At 36.8% G+C, this 26,631-nt stretch overlaps 1 protein-coding gene across 1 annotated transcript in view; it reads left to right on the top strand.

The window, feature by feature from the left end:
• The window catches only part of LOC117121709, a 69,654-nt gene that overhangs the window by 42,408 nt on the left and 615 nt on the right, over window positions 1-26,631 (top strand). The window contains exons 49-97 of the mRNA XM_033266995.1: window positions 150-416; window positions 1,310-1,513; window positions 1,925-2,074; window positions 2,273-2,452; window positions 2,590-3,012; window positions 3,296-3,511; window positions 3,882-4,131; window positions 4,235-4,449; window positions 4,735-4,953; window positions 5,407-5,513; window positions 5,936-6,189; window positions 6,319-6,485; window positions 6,727-6,942; window positions 8,041-8,274; window positions 8,441-8,628; window positions 9,758-10,029; window positions 10,314-10,453; window positions 10,877-11,023; window positions 11,341-11,489; window positions 12,028-12,301; window positions 12,514-12,603; window positions 12,751-13,026; window positions 13,385-13,612; window positions 13,791-13,889; window positions 14,291-14,464; window positions 14,620-14,892; window positions 15,091-15,183; window positions 15,484-15,597; window positions 16,166-16,456; window positions 16,873-17,091; window positions 17,415-17,600; window positions 17,929-18,156; window positions 18,518-18,730; window positions 19,010-19,138; window positions 19,594-19,731; window positions 19,882-20,001; window positions 20,127-20,511; window positions 20,963-21,177; window positions 21,404-21,637; window positions 22,028-22,279; window positions 22,416-22,877; window positions 23,049-23,216; window positions 23,622-23,732; window positions 24,021-24,203; window positions 24,684-24,899; window positions 25,076-25,357; window positions 25,453-25,692; window positions 25,805-26,071; window positions 26,388-26,567. Coding sequence (XP_033122886.1) covers window positions 150-416; window positions 1,310-1,513; window positions 1,925-2,074; window positions 2,273-2,452; window positions 2,590-3,012; window positions 3,296-3,511; window positions 3,882-4,131; window positions 4,235-4,449; window positions 4,735-4,953; window positions 5,407-5,513; window positions 5,936-6,189; window positions 6,319-6,485; window positions 6,727-6,942; window positions 8,041-8,274; window positions 8,441-8,628; window positions 9,758-10,029; window positions 10,314-10,453; window positions 10,877-11,023; window positions 11,341-11,489; window positions 12,028-12,301; window positions 12,514-12,603; window positions 12,751-13,026; window positions 13,385-13,612; window positions 13,791-13,889; window positions 14,291-14,464; window positions 14,620-14,892; window positions 15,091-15,183; window positions 15,484-15,597; window positions 16,166-16,456; window positions 16,873-17,091; window positions 17,415-17,600; window positions 17,929-18,156; window positions 18,518-18,730; window positions 19,010-19,138; window positions 19,594-19,731; window positions 19,882-20,001; window positions 20,127-20,511; window positions 20,963-21,177; window positions 21,404-21,637; window positions 22,028-22,279; window positions 22,416-22,877; window positions 23,049-23,216; window positions 23,622-23,732; window positions 24,021-24,203; window positions 24,684-24,899; window positions 25,076-25,357; window positions 25,453-25,692; window positions 25,805-26,071; window positions 26,388-26,567 — 10,338 coding nt within the window. The remainder of the gene's footprint in view (window positions 1-149; window positions 417-1,309; window positions 1,514-1,924; window positions 2,075-2,272; window positions 2,453-2,589; window positions 3,013-3,295; window positions 3,512-3,881; window positions 4,132-4,234; window positions 4,450-4,734; window positions 4,954-5,406; window positions 5,514-5,935; window positions 6,190-6,318; window positions 6,486-6,726; window positions 6,943-8,040; window positions 8,275-8,440; window positions 8,629-9,757; window positions 10,030-10,313; window positions 10,454-10,876; window positions 11,024-11,340; window positions 11,490-12,027; window positions 12,302-12,513; window positions 12,604-12,750; window positions 13,027-13,384; window positions 13,613-13,790; window positions 13,890-14,290; window positions 14,465-14,619; window positions 14,893-15,090; window positions 15,184-15,483; window positions 15,598-16,165; window positions 16,457-16,872; window positions 17,092-17,414; window positions 17,601-17,928; window positions 18,157-18,517; window positions 18,731-19,009; window positions 19,139-19,593; window positions 19,732-19,881; window positions 20,002-20,126; window positions 20,512-20,962; window positions 21,178-21,403; window positions 21,638-22,027; window positions 22,280-22,415; window positions 22,878-23,048; window positions 23,217-23,621; window positions 23,733-24,020; window positions 24,204-24,683; window positions 24,900-25,075; window positions 25,358-25,452; window positions 25,693-25,804; window positions 26,072-26,387; window positions 26,568-26,631) is intronic.

Genomic DNA, 26,631 nt, shown 5'->3' with positions numbered 1-26,631 from the left:
TGCTCATTATCTTTTGAGATTAAAGACAAACTCCATACTGGACTGGATATTTTTTAAACTTGCATTTGTACAGAATTAAAATGCAGCAGATAAGTTATTCTATTCTACACATACCATTACCATTTATTTTGCTTGTATTGTTATTATAGGTGTTAATGTGAGTAATCCTGAAGAGGGAACTTACAGCGGAGAAGGAGGGCCTTGTCCACAGGGATATTACTGCCCCCAGCAAACAACGTACCCACTGTCTTGTCCCAATGGTACATACTCAGATAGGCTTCGTTTGGAAGATGCAAGTGCTTGTGATTGGTGTGACCCGGGTTATTACTGTGGTACAGTGAATCTGACCCAACCTCAAGGTCAATGTGCAGAAGGATTTTATTGTATAAGTGGAGCAATCTATCCAAACCCAACAGGTTAGATCTAAAGTTGATTATAAGGATAATGTTCACCTTTCCCAGTTAGATGCAGTAGCTGATCCAGGAATTCAAAATAGAGGGGGCCCAGGGAGGGACTTTCACAGGTGAGGGGTCTTGACCACCTCAGCCCAAACATAGTTGGGGCTGAAGTAAGAAAATTTATGATTATGGGACATTTAGGTGGCTGGAAATTGTACCCTCAGGCTTCAATTTGAATATGAATTTTTGTTTCCACATTTTTGTTTTAATTTTGAAATATTTAAGGGGGAGGGGGTCCATTGGGCTGGCCGGGGAATCTTTGAATCCACCACTGAGATGGAATTGTCAAAGTACTTACTGTACATGGTTATTGTCCTGGTTATGGATCAGCATCAGCAGGCATGCATGATATACATTCCTTATTCATTTGGTAATATTCCTTTGCAGAAGTGCATTGTGCCCAGACTAATACATTTAGTGACACATAAGTCTAATTTATACATAACATAATATGGAACATAATAGAAATATTGTTACCCGTAACATTCTTGTGTGTCTATGTATGTCTCAACATTGCACTATATACATATTAAGATTACATAAATGTTCACAAGAAATATTTTACTTACATAAGCAGGTAACATCTCCCATAATGCATTACAGATTTATTTTTCAAATTTGTATATGTGTATTCTATTTAAGTACAATATGGTGTGTGTTGGCCTGCTTAATAACTGTCTCTTATACACATCTAGATGTGTATAAGAGACAGAATTAAATACAAATACAACAATAGATAGATATATTATGTACAATATTAAAAAAGAAAATAACATGCAACTTAAAAAAAATATAATTGCATTTCTCTGCCTTTTTAAAAGCTTCATTTTTCCATTCAACCATTCAAACAGGAGGAGATTCAACTGGTGGCCCTTGTCCTATTGCCCACTACTGTACAAATGGAACAGCAGTGCCACTTGGCTGCCCATCTGGAACATACAATAACTTACAACAACAAGCAGAGTGTGCTACTTGTCCTGCAGGCTACTACTGTCCAGATACCATCAGTGACTTCACTCCATACAGATGTCCAGAAGGATACTACTGTCCAAGTGGTTAGTCAGATATTGGATTAATTATTAATAACAAATAACAGAAATAATTATGATGATCATGAAAATGAGAATTATGATTACAATTATGTTGATGATAATAATAAGGAATATGATGAAGATAGTGATGGTGGTAATGATGTTATGATGTGAATGATGATAATGATATTGAATTATGACAATAGAATGTTATGATATCATTGATGATGATGATTATGATGGTGATGATCACAATGATGAAGATGACAATGGTGCTAATGCTGTGCCTGAAAGTCCTTCAGTAACAAGATCAAGGTTGACGATAATAATAATAATAATAATAATAATAATAATAATACGATGATCATGATTGTAACAATAATAATATTAATATCTAAACATTAAAACACTCATTTACACCTTGTGCTATTTTAGGAACAAAGCACATGTACGAGTTCCCATGTCCTAAAGGATATTACCGTGCAGATGACCTCGGAATGAGCCTCAATGATTGCACACCCTGCGATCCAGGAAAATATTGTGGAACCGAAGGAAACACAACATATACAGCAGAATGTGACCCAGGTAAGTAAATTGGATCACAAAAATATATTCCAGCAATTACATTTTGATTATACATACCCATCCCAATTTATCATGAAATTGTTCAGATACACAGACTCCCTCCCCTTCACCAATATACACAATCATCTTTTTAAGAACAATGGAAAAATTGTGCTTTATTGTTGTATGTACTAATGAATTTCTAAAATGTATTTTCAGGCTATTTCTGCATACGTGCAGCTTACACACCAACCCCAGATGACTGGGGTAACTACACAGATGGCGATTGTCTTTGCCCTGCTAATATCACCGGTGGAAGGTGTCAACCAGGCTATTACTGCCCAACTGGCTCAAGCGAGCCACAGGATTGTACTGAAGGTCATTATTGTGAAACACATGGTCAGTTGTTGCTCTATTTGTTATACTCTTTCAGTAAACATGTCAGTTTTTTTTTTATTTGTAGTAATGTAAATTTTAAAAATCATTAAGTAATAGTAAGAAAAAAGTTACAAGCTGTTTTATCTTACCCTCTGTAGAGCTATCTGGTGTTACTGGACCATGTAAAGAGGGACATTACTGCATCAGTAGAGCAAGTAGAATGGATCCTGAAGATGGTATTACTGGGGATGTTTGCCCTCCTGGAAGGTATTGCGGCTCAGGTACTGGAGCAAACCCACCAAAATGTCCTCGAGGTTCATACTCCAGCGCAACAGGACTCATCAGCATCTCCCAATGCTCCGAGTGTACTGCAGGATTCTACTGCGAAGATGAAGGCTTAACTAACGTCACTGGTCCTTGTGACCGGGGCTACTACTGTCCCACTGGTCAGAATGCAAGTAACCCTTTCCATTGTGAGACCGGGTACTATTGCCCTCAGGGAAGCCCAGATCAAGTTCCATGCGAATCTGGAAGCTACCAGGATGAGATTGCGCAATGGACATGCAAAATGTGTCCCTCAGGTAAATTATGATGAAAACAAATTCTGTATTACAGTATATTTTAGAAATTATACCTTTGTATTTTCTTATATTTCTGTACAAATATTTTAGTATAGATTTCAGTCTTACACATGGAAGTATATGTATATTCTATTTCATGATTACTTACCTGGATAAACCGATTAATTGCCATTGTTCCTTAAAGGACACCCCTACAGCAAAAATATAACCAATTGATTGTGCCAGCACGTGACTGCGCCCACGCCCAAGAGTCATTCTCATTCCTCATTTTTTTTATTTGTAGGTTATTACTGCGATGTGGCAGATGCACCAATAGCTAACTATACCATGTACCCATGTCCACAGGGCTACTATTGCCCTAATGGTACAGAGTTCGGCATCCAGTTCAGTTGCCCCAATGGTACATATGGCTCACAGAGAAAGCTGGAAGATGATAGTGAGTGTACTGATTGCCCCCCTGGGAGGTACTGCTTTGGTACGGGTAATACTGATTCTACCGGTAAGTGTACCTGTTATCAGGCTTTATTTTGTGAGTAAAGTTGATGATGACAATGACAATGACAACAATGATGACGATATTGATGATGATAATGAGAATGATGATAGCCATAATGAAAATGGTTTTGGTGATGATGATTCATAATTCATAATATTATTTCACTCAAAAGTAAAGAGTCGTGTAGGTAAAAAGGAACATGTCCCTGTACAAGATGCCATGATGGTTATGATGTTGATATTTGAAGTTGAGGCTGTTGGTGGTAGTTGTGATGAAAGTGATGATGATGCTATTATTGTCTTGGATGCATGGTTTTAAACAATAATAACGCAACAGAAGCTCAGAATCAAAAGTTTTTTTCATTTATTCTTAGCGGATTGTGATGCTGGCTATTGGTGTAAAGGTCGTGCGTCTACGTCTGTCCCGAATGATGGCATAACAGGTGAAGTGTGTCCTGAAGGACAGTTCTGTGTGACTGGTACACCAGCCCCAGAAAACTGTCCAGTGGGCACGTGGTCAAACAGTGTAGGCCTAGACAATGAATCGTCATGTCAACCATGTACAGAAGGTTACTATTGCAATGGTACTGGACTAACAACTACATCAGGACCTTGTGATCCTGGGTGAGTATTAGAATGCTTAGTCACTAGCTGTTCTATTGAGTTAAAATTTTTTTACCTTTATAATGAAGATGTTTTTTAATGGTATTTATCTCTTGCATTTTAGATTTTATTGCATAGCCGATGCAGTGTCAGCAACACCAAATGATACCATAACCGGTGGACCATGCACAAAAGGACATTACTGCCCAGGGGCTACACCCAGCCCAATCCCTTGCGATCCAGGGACCTACATGACAGAAACACATGCTGATGCCTGCAACACTTGTCCTGATGGTTTCTATTGCATCACAGGCTATGAACCAGAACGTTGTCCTGCTGGTAAGAAGCATCAGCTAGATGTACTGTAATATATCATTTAATCAGTTAGAATTTGGGTTAGATTTGGGTTAGAATTTTATTATGACAATAGCTTTTTTGAAGCCTTAATTCAGTATCACATTGTAAATAGGATATTTTTCATGTGAAAAATGCCAAGAATAACGCACAAATCTGCATGCAATACAGAATTCTTTAAATTGTACTTTGGCATCTGCATGGTTCAGTCTGTCAGTTTAGCTGACTACTTGAATGTTTTTGTTGACTGTTGACTTTGGTTTCTTTTAGGTTTCTATTGTCCAGCTGGTACTGGTTATGATTGGCAGCCGTGCCCAACAGGTACTTTCAGCACGAGTGACGGACTGTCAAACATTACTCAATGCACTCATTGCTCTGCTGGTAGATTCTGCTCAGAGTTGAATGCTACCAAAGTTACAGGCAAATGTGACCCAGGATACTATTGTGTTGATGGGTCAGATACACCCACACCAGAGGTCAATTTCAAAGGTCAGTTTCAAATTTAAAAATAGTTTTTTGTCTAAAAATGAATACCAAGTAATAAAGGGGCAGTACTCTCAGGCATACATTATGATATTGTTTATTTGTTAAGATGCTTTTGTTGAAAGTCGATTCCAGCTTCATCAGGTTTCATTAGGTTTTGCTTAAAGCCGGGCACTGACTGCGCATGAAGGTCGTTGGCCAATGCGATTCTATGAAGAAGGCAACACCATGATGCACGCGCAGCGGATCGTTTTTAATGACAATCCATTCAGACTGCCACCAACAATCGGCAAAGACCGTCGCATCATCTAACACTTACAGGCAACAGAGTTGGATTCGCCAGCCAACAGTCGTATGACGTAGTGGAGTGCCCTGCCTATGTATCATACGTATAAGACTTAGGAATTGAATTCAATTTATTTTAGCCAGACTTAACATTCAATTTTTTTTTTATAAAAGGAACTGGTGGTCTGTGCTATGAGGGTCACTATTGTCCGAGTGGTACCTCCGTTCCTAGTCCATGCCCAAGAGGAACATTCAGCAATGTTACCAAGTTGTCTAACTCAGTAAGTCAAGTAAAAGATTTCTCAAGAATGGTTTCCATACAATTGCTACACGCTATTGACAAAAGCTTTCAGTGATGCTGATTGGCCGGTCTAATAAGGGGGCCTTCTTGATTACATCGGGGCTGCTATGCAGTAAAATGATTGCACTAAAAACATTGTAGCAACAATGTAGCGATTTTAAGGAAACCAGGCTTAAAATGGTCATAGTATTATCATTGTCATCATCATTATCATTAATCTATTTTGTGAATGCTTACCTGGTTGAACCGATTGTAGAACTTACTAGCTGGTTCATCCAGGGAAGTATCTCGCTAATAGACTACTAACATCCCTGCTGATATGTATAATTTAGATAATTCTTTTAATTTATTAAATTATTTAGCCATATATTATTTTAATCTACATTAAATTTTTGTCCTTAGTCTGAATGTACAGCTTGTGTGTACGGCCAGTATTGTGAGACCCAAGGACTGGTCTACCCAACAGGAGACTGCTATGCCGGATTCTACTGCCTCCGTGGAGCTAAAGACCCCAACAATCCAGTTGTTGATGAAACAGGCGGTCCTTGCCCAGTGGGCTACTACTGCCCCAATGGCACATCATTCCCACTTGGATGTCTGCCGGGAACATACAATCCACTGACTGGCCAATCAAAATGCTTGGAATGTGAACCAGGGTAAGATAAATCCAGAGATTGTATTTCGGTATTCGAATTTCTAAGTTATTCTATTCTAAGTTTCAAATTATAATTATTTTTTCAGGCATAACAAATATATACATCTTTACTTTTGTTATTCTCTCCCAGATATTGGTGTCCGGAAAATTCCACCAACTTCTCTGATACTCAGTGTCCAACTGGTCACTATTGTCCAGCAGGAACTGAATATATGAACCAGTACCCATGTCCGAAAGGTTACTATAATGATTATGAAGGTCAACAGAATCTGGATGATTGTAAACCATGCCCGCCTGGTGAGATTTGAATTAATTTTATTATCTTTGATAAATATTTTTATTTAAGCTGTGACTGTATAACTTTAGTTTAACATTGAACTTTTTCACTTCACCTGAGTAAATACTGAATGAGCATAAGTTGTTTGCTTTGTTATGCATAATACTTCTTACCTACTTGTTCCATTTTATATCTATTAAGAAATACACTATTTGCTCATAAGCAAACATTTGATTAGAATATTCACGATCTGTATTTCAGGGGAATTCTGTGAAAGTTCAGGGCTTTCGGGTTCCAGTGGCCCCTGCGATGCGGGATGGTACTGCGTACGTGGAGCGTGGTCAAGAACACCAACGAATGTTGGTGACACTAACACAACAGCAAGTTGTTTCTGTGCTTCAAATTCAACTGGTGGTCAGTGTATGCCTGGCCAGTTCTGTCCTGAAGGGTCGTCTGAACCAACACCGTGTACCAAAGGTAAGCAAAATTATCCTGCACTTTTAGACCATTTTGTTTTTACTTACCTGGATAAACCGATTGGTACAGTTATAGGTCAGGGTATTGGGTTATTGCTTTCGCTTTTATTTCATTTAGTACTAATTTTTTGGTTTTTGTATTGTCTGTGGCCCTATTATCACTATAGAGTACTACAGTCGTGTCGTCACAACACCAGGTGGTGCCCTTTGCTGTCAACCAGATGTTGGTTACCGTTCATTATGCCTGAATGACTTCATAATCTTAATGGATTAGAATAGGCTTTCTGGAATAGGCATAATAATTTACCATCAATATATACTAAAAACACAAAAGCTCGCATTATATTAGTTATCGAACACACATTTAATCATCAATTAAAATTTACAAAGAAAAACTAAGACAATTAATAATTGGAACTTAGAAATTGGGATCGATGGTTTGTCAGTGGAGAAAATGGCGTCTGGTTGAACGCATTTTGTGTCGCCGATAGCAACAAATTAGTAACACGTTGTATCATGATGTAACACTGTAGCACTCTATTGTCATCATCATTATTTTTATTATTATTACTATTTAAATTTGACTCTTACATAGGATTTAAACAAAATGTGTAACTTAACATTAATGTAACTTTAGGCCAAACAACAGTAGTTTCTCGTCCTTATTTTGAAAAAAGGAGAATGAGGGCATTTTGTTTTCTTTTTTTTACTCCAAGATAGCAAATCTAAGATGATCGAAGGGAAACTTCTACTACTTTTTCACTTTTACCAAGTAGACACATTGAAAGCAAATAAAATAAGCACTAGATATGGTTCATGCCATATGTGTCCCCTACTACGAGCGATCGAGAGAGGAATTTTACTGATGTGATTAGCCAGATTTCCGTACATTTTTTTAAAATAATGGAAATTAAAACAACGAAACAATTATTGAGGCAGAGAAAAGGGAATGCATGAGGGGACGAGAAACTAGAATTTTTTTTTTTATTTGGCCTTATCATTACTACTAGCTATTTCAATTGCTCTATTATTAAAATGATACGATTATTATGTTGAAATTATTAATCATAGTTGATTTTGAATTCATATTGTCTTTCAGGTTATTATTGTGATGAATATGGACTTGCCAACGAAACAGGTGAATGCGACCCAGGTTATTACTGCACACTTGGGGCTTCTGTATCAGATCCAGTTGATGGCGTAACGGGAAATGAATGCCCTGAAGGCCATTACTGCCCTAGTGGAACCTACGATCCAATTCCATGTCCAGCTGGTTTCTTCGCCAATACAACACACAATGATGATGTTGGAGATTGTCTTGCATGTTTACCAGGTCAGTTATTTCTATCTGTTCTTTTCAAATGAACTATGTTTTGTATTGTGTTTTTACTCAACATTTTGTTTACCTATTTTTATATGGTATGGCTTTGCCTTAAAATAGATGAGTAAAGTTTTAGTGGTTAAAACTTAATGTATATTACTTGAATTTGTGCTTCTAGGTTATTACTGTGAAGGCAGTGGTCTCACATGGCCAACAGGGTATTGCAGTCCAGGTTATTATTGTCCAGGAGGCCAGAATACCAGCCACCCAACTGAATACACTTGTTCTCCTGGTCACTTTTGTCCAGAACAAAGCCCTCAAGAATTCACCTGTGAGCCTGGCTCTTACCAAGACGAATGGGGTCAGGTAAGGTCATAAATTGGAGCTTATTCCCTGTCCAGACTATCAGAAACTGCTGTATGTCCATATATAGTCATGATGTGCCCATATATAGTCATGATGTGCCCATATATAGTCATGATGTGCCTATTATCAGCTGTCGTGACAAAATGAGTCTTGTGGTACAAAAATTAAAAAGGAGTTATTGACATATATAGATAGATGACTATATAAGCTTAATTTTGGTTTTTGAATCATGTTCCCAGTGAGATCATTTTAAAGTTTATATATCTAAAAAAACTGCCATTAAAGATAAACAACTGATAAATTGTGTGTTGGATTTCCTATCATTTCTGAAAATAGCTTTATGAAATGTGCCTGAAAAACATGATTATCTTTAGAAACTTAACTCAGAACTTTTGCTACTATGAAATATACATATTAAACTTATCAGAAAAATTAAAACCAAATTTTTTGAATATCACTTCAGATATATTTTCTGAATATATCAAACTGGCCTGGCATACCACAAGACTCATTTTGTCACAAAAGCTCACATATATTGTCATGATGTGATGTCATCATGACCATATTTAGGCATGTCACATGTTTATGTCAAATAAAATTTGATATTCGGGACATGGTTTTAGAATAAAGGTATGGAATGTCGTTTGGGTGTACATTAAAGTTCAGGTTTCAAGCAAGAAATACTCTAATTACCTAAATATAGAGGACCTACTATTATATTATTGAATAGTTACAGATATTGGTCTTAAGTTTATTTATACACAGCACATATGTTTTTTTTTTCAATGGTGCATAGTTCAAAATTTCTAATTTAAACTGATAATCTTTAATCATTCAATATATTCTTGATTTTGAACCTGAAGTATGTAAATCTGGTGAGACCAAATATATATAAGTTTATTAAATCTATTTTGTGAATACTTACCTGGATAATCTGATTGTCTTTGTTCCCAAAACAGAACACCCCTTCAATTAAAATAGAACAGTCCAACCCAGGGCACCACATTCGAACTGTCTCCCTAACAAGTAGTTCTCATTCCCTATTTGATGGGGTTCTGTTTTTTGCACAAAGGCAGTTAGTATGTATCTCACTGACAGAATATTGAGTTGTGTAATTTGATGGTTTCAGAGAGCTTGTAAGATGTGTCCCACAGGCTATTACTGTGACAGCACCATCCAGAATGATACATTCTGTTCACACGGTGTACAGAACCCTCAACCATGTCCAGTTGGCTACTACTGTCCAAACGGAACAAAATTTGACACAGAGTTTGGATGTCCCTTGGGTACATACTCGGATGACACTAAGCTTGAAGATGCTGAGGAGTGTACACTGTGTACAGGTGGAATGTACTGTGATGAGCTCGGACTACCTGCACCAAAGGCAGAGTGCTTGGCAGGGTAAATTTATACTGTATTTATTTAAAAATGTCGGTTTAGCCTGTTTAGTTAAGAGTAACAAATTACACAGTATAATATTATTCTGTTAAAATGTAATGTAATGTTAGTAGACTTGTTATAACTCATAAACAAGGAATTGAAGGCCTCAACAAATATCTTGGAAAAATATATTTCAGAAAATTTTGTAAGCTAGGCTCAAGTCTTATCATCTGTATTTTTCCATAATTTAAGCTATATAATTTTATACATGTTATAAATCAATAATAATTTTTTCTACCTAACAGGTATTATTGTAAGCTAGGCTCAAGTTCGCCAACCCCAGAAGATGGAGTGACAGGCAACATTTGCCCAGAGGGAGCGTACTGTCCAAAAGGATCTAATAAAACCTACTTATGCCCACCTGGGACATATAACCCAACCGAAGGTAAGTATTTGTTTGTTTATTTATTTTTATGTATTTAGGCACACAACACATGCACCAAGGATTGTCAATTAGCGAATATATCACTGTCCTACTTGTAGGTGACAATGCCTTTCACAAGACAAACATACACACACAATGCTTTACACAAACTAAATCTCAATATGAAGTTTAGGGAGTGAAGTTGTTTTGTTCGTGAGAAAAAATCTTGCAACACAGACAGAAATTGAATCCATGACCCTGGGATTGGAAGGCAAGCACCTTAACCAGCAAGTTATTGAACTCCACTTCCAATATATTTTTAACACAATATTTTCTAATGTAACAGCCTGAGATATCAGTTAATAATAATGAGATTTATGGATGGAGATCAGACAAGTCTTACCGCAATGTTTGATATATTGTATAACATTTGAATATTGTCAGGTGTTGAATCTATTGAGCAGTGCCTTGGTTGTGAACCTGGTCAGTACTGTCCAGAGTATGGTATGAACCACACTGCAGGAGACTGTGACCCGGGCTACTACTGTTCTAAAAATGCTTCCAGTCCTGCACCAATGGATGGAATAACTGGTAAGAAAGAACATTAGTCACTTAACAATCCCTTAATAGGGGTGTCCCCAGAATAGGGTGTCCCAAAGAGGGGTTCTACTGTATTGCCTTTAAATATAACACCCCTACACAATAGTAGAACTATCTATTTTAAGGCAGTGTTTATCTATGCTAACCACCATTTATAAATCCTCATTTCTTTTTTGCTGTGACTGCAAAGTGGTCTAAAGTGATACATTTTTGAAAAGAATCAAAATTTTACCTTTTATATCTCAATATAGCATCTATTCTACATAAAAATCTGATGATTATGATTGAATGTATGGTTTCCCTGACAGGTGATGAATGTCCAGTAGGCTATTACTGTCCCTCTGGATCTCCTGCCCCATTACAGTGTGACCCAGGCACCTATACCGACACTACCACCAATGAACAATGCCTGCCATGTACACCAGGACATTACTGTATCACAGGTACAAATCCACAGGTAAGAAAACTTTACAGGCATATCCTATTCTTAAAAGACAGTGATTAATTTCTCATGTATCTAATTATGAATTCATTGAAAGACTGGTGCTATTTAAGTTAGCTGAAAGCTTAATTATCTTTTGTTAATCTATGTCCACACTAGGAAGGTTTATGTGAAAAGTATGTGTGATTGTCACATGTCCTTACTCTTGTAGACAAAGATAAACAAGGTTTATGTGACAAATGCACAGAGATTAACAAGGTTTATGTGACAAATATATAGATATTAACAAGGTTTATGTGAAAATCACATATTTGTCACATAAACCTTGTTAATCTTTGTCTACACTAGCAAGGTTTATTTAACAAATCACACATATTTGTCAGAAAAACCTTGTTAATCTCTGTAAGGCTTGTCACATAAATCTTGTTAATCTCTGAGGTTTGTCACATAAACCTTGTTAATCTCTGTTCACACTAGCAATTTTTAAGTGACAAATATGTGTGATTTGGCTCATATGTTGTATGACATATATTGTTAATTTATGTTATTGTAGGATTGTCCAGCAGGATACTATTGTCCAGAGGGAACTGGACATGTTTGGGAAGCATGCCCCCCAGGCACCTTTAGCAGTATGACTGGCTTAGCTAATGAGACTCAGTGTACATTGTGTAGCCCTGGCTTCTATTGTGACAGCTTCAATGCCACTACAGTATCTGGCACATGTGACCCTGGCTTCTACTGTCTCCTGGGATCTGACAGCCAGCAACCAGGAGATTCCTCATCTGGTGATGCTGGAGTCTGTCCTGCTGGATATTATTGTGAAGTTGGTAAGACAATCTTTAGCATTCAGTATTTAACAGTAAGTGTTATCCAAAGCCTGATTGACCCAAAATCTGTAAAACTTTCCAAAGCCAGTGAGTTGTCCTCTAGAATGAGTCCTGAATTGTTTCTGAAATTGAAATATATTTCATAAATTTAAATACATAATAGTGTTGTGTTCAATAAATGTAAGTACATTTTTCATGTGTTCTTTTTAAAGGCACAGGGGAGCCAGATCCATGTCCAGTGTCAACCTTTAACAACAGGACTGGAATCACTGCAGTGGAGTATTGTCAGGATTGTCTTGAAGGTAATACCCATGTTTTATATGTTTGTATTCGTACTTATCTTTACTTCGACAACAATATCCATTTATGTCAACTTATCATCTAATCACATTTAATTAAAATTTCTTAAATTATATTCTTAATAATTTTTTTATATTTTCTTCTTGTAGGCATGTATTGCGATACCCCTGGCTTGTCATATCCAAAAGGATTTTGTGATGAAGGATTCTACTGTCGGGGTGGCTCAAACAGCTCCAATCCTGGAACAGTCTCCAGTTCTGGAGGGCCCTGTCCTCCTGGAACATTCTGCATGAGCGGTTCAAATGAGCCTACAGATTGTCTGCCTGGCTATTACAACCCAGTGTATATGCAGAGTGAATGCATTGATTGTCCTGAAGGGTCATTTTGTAACACCGGTAGTACGGATCATACCAGTTGCCCAAAAGGTATACAGGATTTTGATATCGTTAATTTACCTAAAATAACATTGAAATATATGTAATTTCTGCTATTTAAAAAGTATTCAAACCGGTTGTTGTATTAAAATTAAAAATTAAATAATCGATATTTCATATTGTCAGTAAAACACAAATGAAATTATAGAGTATATGAATTATTGAATCATTAAAAAAATTGTTTTTTAGTTTTAGAGTAAGCGTTATTAATTTATCATTATTATTTTTGTTTCCTGCATGTCTTTCAATAATATATACCAATCATGCCATGTATTCGTGTTGTTAATGTTTGTATGTATTTCTAAATAATGCTGTTAATGTTACATAATGTTGTTTTGATTCACTGTAGGCCACTTTTGTCCAAATAATACTGGATTTGAAACTCAATTCCCTTGCAACAATGGGACATTCAACAACTACACCGGAGGAAAAAGCGTTGATGACTGTGAGCTGTGTATAGGTGGTCATTATTGCCCATACCAAGGGATGGTTGAACCAGAAGGTTTGTGTGCTGAGGGGTGGTACTGTACCATAGGAGCATGGAAAGATATGCCGACAACATTGGGGAATGATACAGGTGAGACAGCATTCCACTATGTTTATAGAGGGCGACATTTCCAGCCCATGTCAACTAGTTCAAGGAACTCATAAAAATCTCATTACAAGATTTAGGAAGTGGATTTTATCAAAAAAGTTTAAAAATTTTAAATTTCTTGTTTAAAATTGGTTTTTCAACCATGTGCTTTTTTCCCAAGATTCTGGTTGCCATTGTCCGGCTGAGAGCACTGGTGGAAGGTGCTTAGCTGGTACTTACTGTCCAGCAGGATCTGACCAGCCCATACCATGTGACCCAGGTAAATAGGTTGATTAAAATAATACAAAGATATTAGGTCATAATCAATTGCATTTGTTATGCTCATAAAAATGTTTACTAAAATCTAATTACCTGGATAAATTGACTAATTTCCATTTGCCTTTTATATGAGCATCCCACACTGCATTATGTACATTCACTGCAATTATTATTATTATCCATCTTCCCATCATCATCAATATTATTATCATGCATGGCTGTGACTTAAATACTAATGAAAATAAACAATAAGACAGTGACCCAGTCAAAGGAAACTCTCAGCAGCCTTCTTCAGCAATTATATGGATGATGAGGAAGCTGACTACCAAGATACTAAGTGTCAGATTGAGAAGTAATTATAATGTATATACTATATGTAATAATGTTTTATTGTAATTATAGGCTATTTCTGTCAATATGATGAGCTGGCAAATGTATCTGGACTGTGTCAGGCTGGTTTCTACTGCAGCGGGAGTACCATACTACCAAATCCTGTCAACAATATCACTGGCAACATTTGTCCACAAGGATACTACTGTCCTGAAGGAAGCTCCAGTCCTCAGGCTTGTGCTCCAGGTAAGCAGCAAATTATGATTGAGTTTATATTTGTTACAAACAAGAAAACAGACTTATATACTTTTGAAAGCTGTTTCTTCTTTATATATAATGATAGATAAATTATTATGTTTACTATTACTTCTTTTCATTAATAATGTTATCACAACCCCCAGGAACATACAGTGATACATTTGAAAATCACAACGCTAATGACTGCATACCATGCACAGCCGGTAAATACTGTACAGGTTGGGGAAGAGTGGAACCGAACGACTACTGCGATGAAGGATGGTTTTGTCCTGAGGGCTCCAATGATGCTCAACCACCAGGAAATCAGTGCCTAGCTGGTCACCAGTGTCCGCGTGGTAGCCCTGACGAGACTGCTTGCCTTTCAGGCACCTACCAGCCATTCCCTGGCCAAGGCGAGTGCTATGACTGCCCTGCTGGTAAGTACACATTTTTTTGTTGGGTCACATAAAAAAGTTAGTTATATAAGTTGGACAACATGTCCACATTTTTATTTAGATGGAGTTGAAATAATACCCAAGTTCAACTTTAATATAATGTAGTCCTACAATTTATTTTGTATATATGAATGTTCTCTCTAAGCTTTTCTGTATCAATTTATAAATTACTTGTTTCAGGTTCGTACTGTGATCAAAATGAGGCTATTGATGAGATGCAGAGCGGGATCACAGACACACATGGTGTAGTTACCCCCAAAGATTGCCCAGCAGGTAAGAGTCATCATCTTTAAGATGCATTTATTATGTTTTTTACTATCTTTAATCATCCCTGTTAGATAATCTTCTTCCTATACTATCTTAATTTTATTTATTTTTCATCTGATTTATTAAGAAAGTTCACATTGCAGAATTAACTAAAATGTATTAATTTTTCTTTTCATTTTAATTTTAAATTAATTTAAATGTTGGTTATTTATTTAAAAAACGTTTGCATGACTATATTTGGACTTGTATAGAAGATGTTTATATTGTGTCATGCAGTGACTTTTTTTATCATATTTTTCCATACAGGTTTCTACTGTCCTAATGGAACTGAGACAGCTCGCCAATATCCATGTCCTGTTGGCACTTACAGCAATACCACCAACTTGGAAAATATCACTGAATGTAGAGTCTGCCCTCAAGGTAACATTAGTCATTGTGTTTTTTATTTTTTTGGTGGGGGGCATCCTTCAACATTCAAACTTAAATGGTAAAACTTTAAATTATGTATAAATTGTACATTTTTTGACTGAAAACTATTTGTATATTTTATCAACTCTTGGAAAGCAATTTTAAGATGTACTGTATAATTCATAGAAGTATGTTTAATTATTTATTCTTTGTTTAATTTGCATAGATTCTTTCCTATTACTTGGATGTTGTAAATATATTAAATGAACTTTATATGAAATATCCAAAATCTGTGGTAATAATTTATATATTGTATGAGGTTTGGATAGGGAAGAAATAATATATTAAATGCTTGTGGTACACAACATAGATAGTTTTGAAAAGAATTGTTGTTTTGTTGAGAATGTCTGTATTTATTTCCAGGTATACTGTTATATGAATAAAAACATTAATTAGCAATTGTTATTCATTAACATTTTATCTTACTCAGTCTGATAACTTATTAACATACTATTTTTTATTTTATTATGTACTGAGTTCTGATGTACCTCAGTTACTAAAATATATACTTTTTATCTAGGGTTCTATTGTGAAGCTGAAAATATCACCACACCGACTGACAAGTGTTCTCCGGGACACTACTGTGTGCTTGGGGCAAACACTCCAACACCTGACCCTGCTGATGAAACTGGAGGTCCCTGCCCACAAGGGACATACTGCGACTCAGGCTCCTCATGGCCAACCCCATGTCCCAAGGGGACTTTTGGTGGCTCATCAAAGTTAGGCTCAGAGGGTAATTGTACTGACTGTTACCCTGGACAGTTTTGTATGGAGACTGGTTTAACATCACCTAATGGATCTTGTCTTCCTGGTATGTTATTTATTGTCATTTGTTTAAACTTCAATCAGTATATTGTCTGCATAGTTACCTGGATAAGTTGTCAGTTGTAAATGAGGAAGATAGCACTATGTAGAGTGTTTGCTGGGATGGATGTATCCATTTCTTTTAAGTGGTGTTACTTGAAAAGAACTTAAAAAAAAGAGCAGTTCTCTGTTTATTCAATTACTTCATTCATAGACTAACAACATCACCAATCATTTTGTATAATTTTTACTGTTGATATTACAATATTGTATTTATATCAATATTTCTTAATGGTTTGTGTTGTTTTCTCTTTATATATCCAAAAATAAATTAATATATTTTTATTTCTCTATTGATTCATTTAAACATGGTTAAAATTTAATTGTTTTTTTAATAAATGTAAACTTTTCTCTTAAAACAAGGTTTCTACTGTACCTTGCGAGCAATTGAACCAAATCCCTACAATGAGACTTATGGAGCTGTGTGTCCAGTTGGTCACTACTGTCCAGAGGCAAGCCCTAATCCAACAGCTTGTGTCGCTGGCACTTACCAACCCAATGAGATGATGACCGATGAAGCAGCTTGTCTTGATTGTACTCCCGGAAAATATTGCAACAATAGTGGCTTGGACATTGAATCAGGTATGTGCATTGCAACAGTAGTGGATTGGAAATTAAATCAGCTATGCTCTATTGCAACAATAGTACATACCTGATTCAATTTCCAAGTATGTACTATTGCAACAATAGTGGCTTGGAAATTAAATCGGGTATGTTCTATTGCAACAATAGTGACTTGGAAATTAAATCAGATATGTAATATTGCAACAATAGTGGCTTGGAAATTTAATCAGGTATATCTTTTAAAACTTACCAGCTTTGTTCTTGAAAATGATTTGTTTTTGTTTATGACAATCAATGATATTTTTTTTTATAATCATTTGCATCTTTTTAACATTGTATAGGTTTTTGTTATGAGGGATTTTACTGCACACTTGGATCTAGCAACCCAGCTCCTCAAGACAATGTGACGGGAAATATCTGCCCAGAAGGCCATTACTGTGAACTTGGATCGCCTGCCCCAGTGCCTTGTCCAAACGGCACATTCATGAACCATACAATGGGGGCAGAGTGTTATGATTGCCCTGCAGGTAAGCACTAAAGTTATGTTATTATAAATAGAAGTTTTAAAAGTGTAGGCATATGTAAAGCCGACAATATTTCACACTTGCACAATTTCAATCTGTTACTTAAAAGCTATTGAAAGACTCAATTTCCTTTTGCTAAATTATTATTTTATGGTGTTTATAAAAAAAAAAAAAAACATCGATAAAACAGAAAGTTACTCATTATCATTTTTCTGCTTTCTGTTCATGTGTTTTATGTATTGCCTTATTATCTCATACCTTCAGTGCCCTGCAATTCTAAGAATTTACAGGTATACATTTTTATAAATTTATTATTGGTATTATTTTTAAGGATACTATTGTGTTAATCGCGATCGTGCTGACCCATGTCCACTGGGCTACTACTGTCCACCCAAGACAGGTGCTGACTTGCGTATGTGCCCCAGTGGAACATACAATCCAAGAGAGGGTATATATGAGGAGGATCAGTGCCTACAGTGTGATCCAGGCAGTTATTGTCTTGAACCTGGACAGGCGAACGTAACAGGAAACTGTAGTGCTGGCTACTATTGTGAATGGGGTAAGAAGGAATCATTTTTCTGATTCAGTTCATTCATATGATAAAGAAGAGAGTGATTGTTAGTTAATTTGTGATCCAATGAATATAAACATTCATCATGAAATAAATAACTATGTTTAATTTATGTTTTGAGAAAATTTGTTTTTGCAGTATTTAACCTCTAATATTGAAATTGTCAATCTGTTGATAGTTGTGGCAGAAACCATAGACATTCTCATTCACTTTTCACTTTTTAGTAAAATGGAGCTTACAGAAAAATATTTTTTGTCTTGTATTATTTTGAGTAAAGCATTAAAAAATAGCCAAATCATTGCTGAAATCAATCAAAATTCAAATCATAATTTCAACTGTTAATTTTCAGGTGTTAACATAGACAAGCCCACAGGTAACCATACAGGTATGGGAGGTATATGTCCACCTGGGCACTATTGTCCAGAAGGTAGTGCTGTTCCACTTGGATGTCCAGCTGGTCACTACACTGCTATTGAGAATCAAGCTCTTTGTACACCATGTCCTGCTGGCCATTATTGTCTACAAAATTCAACATCCTTCGCAGAAAACAGTTGTCCAGCTGGTAAGTTTTTTTTACGATAAACATGTATCAGTTTTTGTTCTCATTATTTTTTATGTTAAATACTAAAAGACTTCTACATAACATAGTACCATTTATGTATACACGTAAATAATTTAAATATATTCACAGGGAAAAAAAATTATTTTTTTCGCCAAAATTTCATGAATACCTGGAAATTTCCATTGTTTCATAACCTAGAGCACCCCTTCAGAATATTAGAACCATCCATCACAGTTCATGTTAGTCAGAACTGTAAATGTTTCTTTTTTTTAATCCTAGGCTATTATTGTCCCCTGGAGACTACACATCCATATGAGTACCCTTGCCCTAAGGGTTCCTATAATCCTGTCAATGGAAGTGACGACATCCAAGATTGCCTCTCCTGTCCACCTGGAATGTACTGTGAATGTAAGTCTGCAATTTAATTTTTATGTATATATGTATATAAAAACCAAGGTTTCGCAAGTCTTTTTCGTGAATACTTGGCATTGTTTCCGAAACTGAACACCCCTTTGAAAAAAATTAGAACAGTCTGACCCAGGGCGCCACATACGAACCGTCTGCCTAATAGTAGTCCTCATTCCCTATTCAACAGTGTTTAGCACAAAAGGAGCTCCCTTTTGTGCTAAAGGATTAGCTACGATAAGCAACATGCTTTCAGAATCAAGAATTGTGCTTAATTTCTTTACAAGAAGATTCTTGGATTGTTATGTTTTATTCTTTGCAATTATGATCGGGCCTGAGGTGAGCAACTTTCAAAAATAGGTACCTCTGTATTCTGTTTCTAATTTTGGAATATCATATCCTTAAGTTAATTTTTGTTGGAGGTTTTTCTAATGCCGTATGTTTTAATTGTCCATTAGTTGATGGTCAAGATGCCCCATCCGGTAATTGCTCAGCTGGATGGTACTGTACAAGTGGCTCATACCAGGCCATGCCACTAACAACGGCAAATGCTACACTATTGTCAGAATGCTCCTGTCCATTGGCAAATTACACAGGTGAGTTAATGAATTTATATTTACACAATTGCTTTACAAAAGTAGAAGAATAAGTTGCTATCCGTTTGCAACTACATTAGCTCTGACAACTAAGTCACTATAAAATGGAGTTGTTTTGCTTGTTATTTTTTTAATAATGTTGCATTACAGGTGGAAAATGCTGGCCAGGCACCTATTGCCCAAGTGGAAGCCCATATCCTGTGTCATGTGATGAAGGTTATTACTGTAAAGAATATGGAAGACCTGATCCCAATGACCAGTGTGATGCTGGTAAGTACATACTTTGCACATATTTCAAATGTTTATTAATAGTACATCCATTGAGGGTTCATATCCTGATGGTAAAAAGCATAAACCAAATGATGTATTTCTTATTGGTGGAATCATTTTTTTAGGTTTCTATTGTGATGGTGGGGCATCAGAACCAGACCCAGCAGAAGGCGTATGTCCTCAAGGTACCTACTGCGAGGTGGGCTCAGCTACACCAACTGCTTGTCCTAGTGGTACATTTGCTAATACATCTGGTAACATTCAACCTGAAGACTGCCTTTCTTGTACCCCTGGTAAATATTGCTCTGGTCCAGAAAATGTCATCCCAGATGGAGATTGTAACCCAGGTTACTACTGCCCAGGTGGCCAATCAGCTGCATCACCAGCTGAATACAATTGTACTATTGGTCACTTCTGTGATGGTGGAAATGATCTGCCAGAACCCTGTCCACCTGGCACATATCAGGATGAGGTTGGAACTGCTGATTGCAAGGAATGCCCAACGTCTTAGTAAGTACACAACTTAATAAGTTAAAACAAAAAAAAATGATATTGCCCTCTAGTAGTAATTAAAAGTAGTTGCAGCAGCAGCTGTAGTTACAGAGTAGCTTCAGAAGCAGTCATAGAGTAGCAAAAGCAGTAGCATCAGTGATAGAATAGCAGAAGCAGCAGTGGCAAAATCAATCACACTGTAGCAGACATGTTATAAGGTGGCAGAAGCAGCAGGGGTAGTAGAGTAGAAATATAAATCATACAATACAATATCAGTCATACAATATCATTAACAGATGTATTGTAGCATAATTTGTAGCACCAATATTTATGGAGCAGCAGAATCAGCACCAGTATTCATCCAGTTGCAGAAGCACCATTAGTTCCAGCAGGGTCTAATGCAGCAATAGCAACAGCAGCGTAGAGTAGCAATCGTAGCCATATTGAATTTGTCTCTTCTTCATCATAGCTATTGTGATCCTGTGGAAGCTGCAGAATACTACAATGAAACAAGTCATGGCGTCGTCATACCAACAGATTGCCCTGCTGGCTACTACTGTCCTAATGGTACAGAGTCCAAGCATCAATACCCATGCTTGGAAGGATACTACAGCAGTGTACTCAATCTGCATTACCATGGCCAATGTCAACCCTGCCCTGGGGGAAAGTATTGCGATGGCAAAGGTAACACTCTTCCCTCTCAAGTAAACTTAAGCTTTCTTTACGCTAAATTTGATAGTGTGGACAGAGCTTTATGAAGAAATTAACAACTAATACATGCAGTTACTAATATTATTAGTGTCTTCGTAAAAGTATGAATATTCATGTGTGTTACTTACATCTATTTAACCAGTAGGCCAAGAGCTCCTTACTAACCACAAACCTATTATTTTTTGTTTCCATATTCTAGGTTTGACAGCTTATAGTGATGAATGCAATGCTGGTTACGTCTGCGTATCAGCCGCCAACAATTCACAGCCAACAGACGGAGTGACTGGTTACGAGTGTCTTCCTGGCTACTATTGTCCTAAGGGATCTGACCAGGGAGTCAAGTGTCCAGTTGGAACCTTGAATAATCAGTATGGATTGGAAAATGTAACAGAATGTCAGGACTGTACTCCAGGCAGCTTTTGTCAAACAGAAGGTACTGTATAAGGCTGTAAATGCCTAGAATATATGAACTCTAATATTATTGATTATTTTACAATCTAGAGAGAATGAGAAGGACCCCACTGGAAGTAAGTCTTCAGATATCGTGGGTTATCCTTGGTTTTTTACACCGAATAAATACATCCATCCATCCATCAAAGGGACTTACATTGCAACCAATCTGACTTTTCTATCTTGCTTTGCAGGAGCCAACTCAATTTCACAGTATTTCTAAAGTTATGCAATGACAATAAATATAGAATGAATGAATGAATGAGTAGATATGTTTAAAAACATTATAATAAATCAAAAGTATAATAGAAAATAATTTTGTTAATATCTAAAATATAATTAAAATTATTTACATTAACTAATTTTATTACAGGCTTGACTGAGCCTACAGGGGAATGCTACTCAGGTTTTTACTGCACCCTCGGAGCTATTAACCCCAACCCAAATGCCGAAGCATATGGCGATGTATGCCCAGCTGGAAGTTTCTGTCCTAATGGAACCTATGATCCATTCCTTTGTCCCATCGGTACTTATAATCCAACTACTGGCCGTGATGACCTTCAAGATTGTTTACTCTGTGAAGGCGGTAAATACTGCGACACACAAGGTCAAGTAAATTATACAGGTAAGAAAAGACTTGTTATAATTTGTGAATACATTCCAGAATATATCAACAATTGCACATGTACTAACACCACTGAAAAATAATAATATCAGTATATACTTACGAAATAATGTTTTTATTATTTATACTCTTCAAGATGAGTGCGACCCAGGGTTCTTCTGCGTAGCAGGAGCTAACAACAGTTCACCAACTGACGGCATCACTGGCAATGAATGCCCACCAGGCCACTACTGTATTCAAGGTAGCAGTGCTGAAGCTCCATGCGATGATGGATTCTACATGAATCACACCCGTGCAAACGCCTGTGACCTGTGCCCTGCACGTCACTTCTGCATCGACTCCTGCATAACACCGACATTGTGTCCTGAAGGTAACTTCTGTCCACCAGGAACTGGATTCGTGAATGAATCTTGTCCAATTGGAACTTATGGACCTGTGAAAGGCTTGGCAGATTCTTCTGAATGCACAGACTGTGATCCTGGTTACTATTGCAGTGATGTTGGTCGCACCACTGTCTCAGATGCATGCTCTCCAGGCTACTATTGCTTGATTGGAGTTAACACTCCTGCCCCTGATAACAACAACACTGGAATTGGAGGTAAAATGTTACTGTTACTATTTATATTTTTTATTACCATGATTATTTTTTTATTTTTATTATTTTTTTATTATTGTGTAAAATTGATCTATATACAGCATTATTCAGGTATATAAGCAGAACTAGAATTTGAAACTAAATTTTGAAAATACTTTGATCTTATATTGTTAGGCCCTTGTCCCGAAGGCACATATTGTCCAGGTGCAACACCAGAACCAATTGGATGCCCCAATGGAACTTTCAATGATCGTGTACGTCAACCAGAATGCCAGGCTTGTCAAGCTGGTTACTACTGCATAGCAAACTCATCAACTTACAGTGACACTCCATGCTGGACAGGTACTCTTTCCTTTTAAGAATAATTATTTTTTATTTGCTATGAAATATTATTGTGGTGTTTTTGTGATTCAAAAAAATTGTATAACTTACATGACATTTCACTGATACTTTATCAGAATTTTTAAATAGGGTAGGCTGTTGATTTTCAGTACTGCTTGCTCATAAAATCTCCCTTATACTGTTGAGGCTGACCTGTGCCTTCAAGAGTCATTAATAACATTAAAATTCATTGTCTACTAGAAAACCAAGGGCTTTGGAGTTCAATGGCAAGCATGAGTACCTTAGCCACCAATTTACAGATTTATCACATCTTATTTAAGCTAACCTTTGAAGAATCTGTTTTACATTTATCTTAAAGCGATCAAGAACATTCTAGTTGATCAGTTATATTGTCTTATGTTTCAGGCTACTACTGCCCTCAGGGTACTGGCTATCCTACTCAGTATCCATGCCCTGCTGGCACTTATAATAACAGGACTCATGGCAATGATGTCTTTGATTGTCTGCCATGTCCAGGTGAGTGATTGTGATTGGATGAACAGTATGTCACATGCTGTCATTTTGATTGCATAAATGAGCATTATACTGAATAATCTAAATATTAGGACAATGATGATAATATTGATAAAAATATAAACTTCAAAAACACAAAGATATTTTGGCATACATTAAATATTTTCTCGTATAAAACCAATACTATACTACAAATACAACAGATAAAACTGATAAACTACAACAATTAATTATGGTGATAGAATCTCAAGTAAATGAACTAAGTAGCGTTTTTCTTGCTTGTTTGTTCAGCTGGCAAGTTTTGCGACGGTGATGGTCTTCCTGAACCAAGTGGCGACTGTGCACCAGGGTGGTATTGTTCTCGTGGTGCATACACCAATAAACCTACACCTTATGTGAATGACACCAATGATTACTCCGCTACCGAATGTCCAATTTACTCCAGAAATGAAACCGGAGGCATTTGCACCCCAGGTAAATGTCCATGTCTGTGAGTGAGATACATACTGGCATAAACTCCTAGAAGCGTGTGGCGCAACGTGTAAAGCGTTGGACTTTCAATTGGAAGGTCGGGGGGTCAAGACCAATGCTCGTCACACTACTTGTGTCCTTGGGCAAAACACTTTGCCTCTCTGGTATAAATGGTACCTGGTAGGAGGTGAATGATTCCGAATGAAGTTAGTAGTGAGCTGATTATATGCATAACAAGGAATACTCCTCGGGGAGTGGAGGAGGTTGCATGTTGTGTATGATTCTGCATCCAATGACCAGGAAAAGGTGCTGAGAAGTTATGTGGATATGTGTGCTATATAAATCCTTTAAATTAAATAAATAATAACCAATAAATTCCAAGTTTCAATTTTTTCTTTGTTTTTCATTTTCATTTAAAGACCTCTTATTAAAACTTGTAAATAACTGAATGTTGAATACAACATTTTTAAATATTATTTTTAGGTACTTATTGTCCATCTGGTTCTGACCAGCCAATTCCCTGTCCACTCGGTCAGTACTGTGGGAACTATGCTCTTTCGTCAACAAGCGGTGATTGCATAGCTGGGTTCTTTTGCAATGGAAGTGCTGAAGTTCAGGACCCAGTCCCTTGCATCACAGGTCATTATTGTCCAAAAGGAACTGAAGTACAAGAACCCTGTCCACCTGGTACTTTCTCAGGTTAGTAAAAGCAAACACCTCTATTCTGTTTTCTTGCAACCTGGCAAGTCCAAAGTTTTTTATGTATTTTCTTGGTGATTTATTATAATTTAATAAATCACCAAGTGTTTGTTTTATAATCACTGATAATAACCTTATTAATCTTTATACTTTTTATATGTCCATTCATTTTTTAGGAAATGAGCAAAATGTGAACATTACTGATTGTTTGGAGTGTACTGCTGGATCTTACTGTGAAGGCTACGGACTGTCATTACCAACTAACCTTTGTGCACCAGGCTACTACTGTCCAGGTGGCCAAGACACTTACGAGCCAACTGATCTAGCCTGTAGTCCTGGTCATTTCTGTGAATTGGGTAGCTGGAACCAAACTGGCTGTCCAAGTGGCTGGTATCAACCACACTGGGGCCAGTATGACTGTGACCCTTGCCCTGCAGGGTCATACTGCAAAGCATTTGGTAAGTTAATGAAACAGATATACTCCTCTGCTAAATACAGGTGTATAATTACTGTATTTACATCAAATTTATTATTTGTTTTATTTTACTCTTAGGTGATTATGAACTATTAGATGCAGAAAACATCACAGAAAGTGGGAACTTTTCAGGTCGTTATCGTAGCTACCGTGGTGTCTCCATCCCGAGCGTTTGCCCAGCAGGATCGTACTGTCCAGAGAAAACGGAGTTTGGTACACAGTACCTATGCCCTGCAGGAACATATAGTAATATTACGGGACTACACAATGCTACACAGTGCACACCATGTGAGCCTGGCATGTACTGCCCAGGTGAAGGTAAGCTCAACAAGCTAAAAATCAACAAAATTATTCATTTGCATTTTGAACAGATTGATATTTAATCACTAACATTATTTTTAAACATTTAAATATAACATTTAATTAACAGGAAACACAAAGCCTTTTGATGTGTGTGATGCTGGCTTCTACTGCACAGAAGGATCATCTAGTGCCACTCCAACAGATGGAGTCACAGGGGATGAATGCCCAGAGGGCCTGTACTGTGTTTCTGGCAGCATTGTAGGACAGGGATGCCCTAAGGGAACCTTTAGTAAGCAGCTTGGACTGACTGATGCAGGGGAATGTTGGAACTGTACTGCAGGCTACTACTGCACTTCAACTGGCCTTACGGTAGAATCTGGAACCTGCTGGGCAGGTAAGTACCAAGAGTTAATCTTAATACTATTGCTGTATTGTTTTTTATATTAAAGATTCACAAATTCTAGTCGAAATAGATTTCTGCAGTTTATAAACAAATAATTAAAATCTTGTTTTTATTCTACAGATATATTCATTGAAGTAAAAGTTATGAATACAATATCTTTGATTGATATAATAACAATTAAGTTTTATCTCATCCTAGTGGTTGGCTGTATTTTGTTACTTATTCCTAGAAGCTATTTATGTTACTAAAGTAACCAACCAATGTATTTAAAATTGATGTCGTAATAATTCTGTTACTTCTTTACAAGGTTTCTACTGCTCTGGTTCTTCTGAAGAACCTGCACCTGTAGGTAAGCCTTATGGTGACGTATGCTGGGCTGGCTACTACTGTCCTAATGGTACAGACATCCCTGATCCATGCCCTCCAGGAACCTTCTCAGATTTGCCGGGATTACCAGACAGAGAGTTATGCACAGATTGCAGTCCAGGTAAACATGTTCTCTTCTTGCTAATATTTTAATATATTAAATTATTATTTACAAGAGTTCCCCC

Source organism: Anneissia japonica, unplaced genomic scaffold (genome assembly GCF_011630105.1).
Source record: "Anneissia japonica isolate Jap-2015-1 unplaced genomic scaffold, ASM1163010v1 scaffold287709_len1912824_cov184, whole genome shotgun sequence".
In the NCBI taxonomy this organism is placed as follows: Eukaryota; Metazoa; Echinodermata; class Crinoidea; order Comatulida; family Comatulidae; genus Anneissia; species Anneissia japonica.
This window is presented reverse-complemented; position numbering and strand designations above follow the sequence as displayed.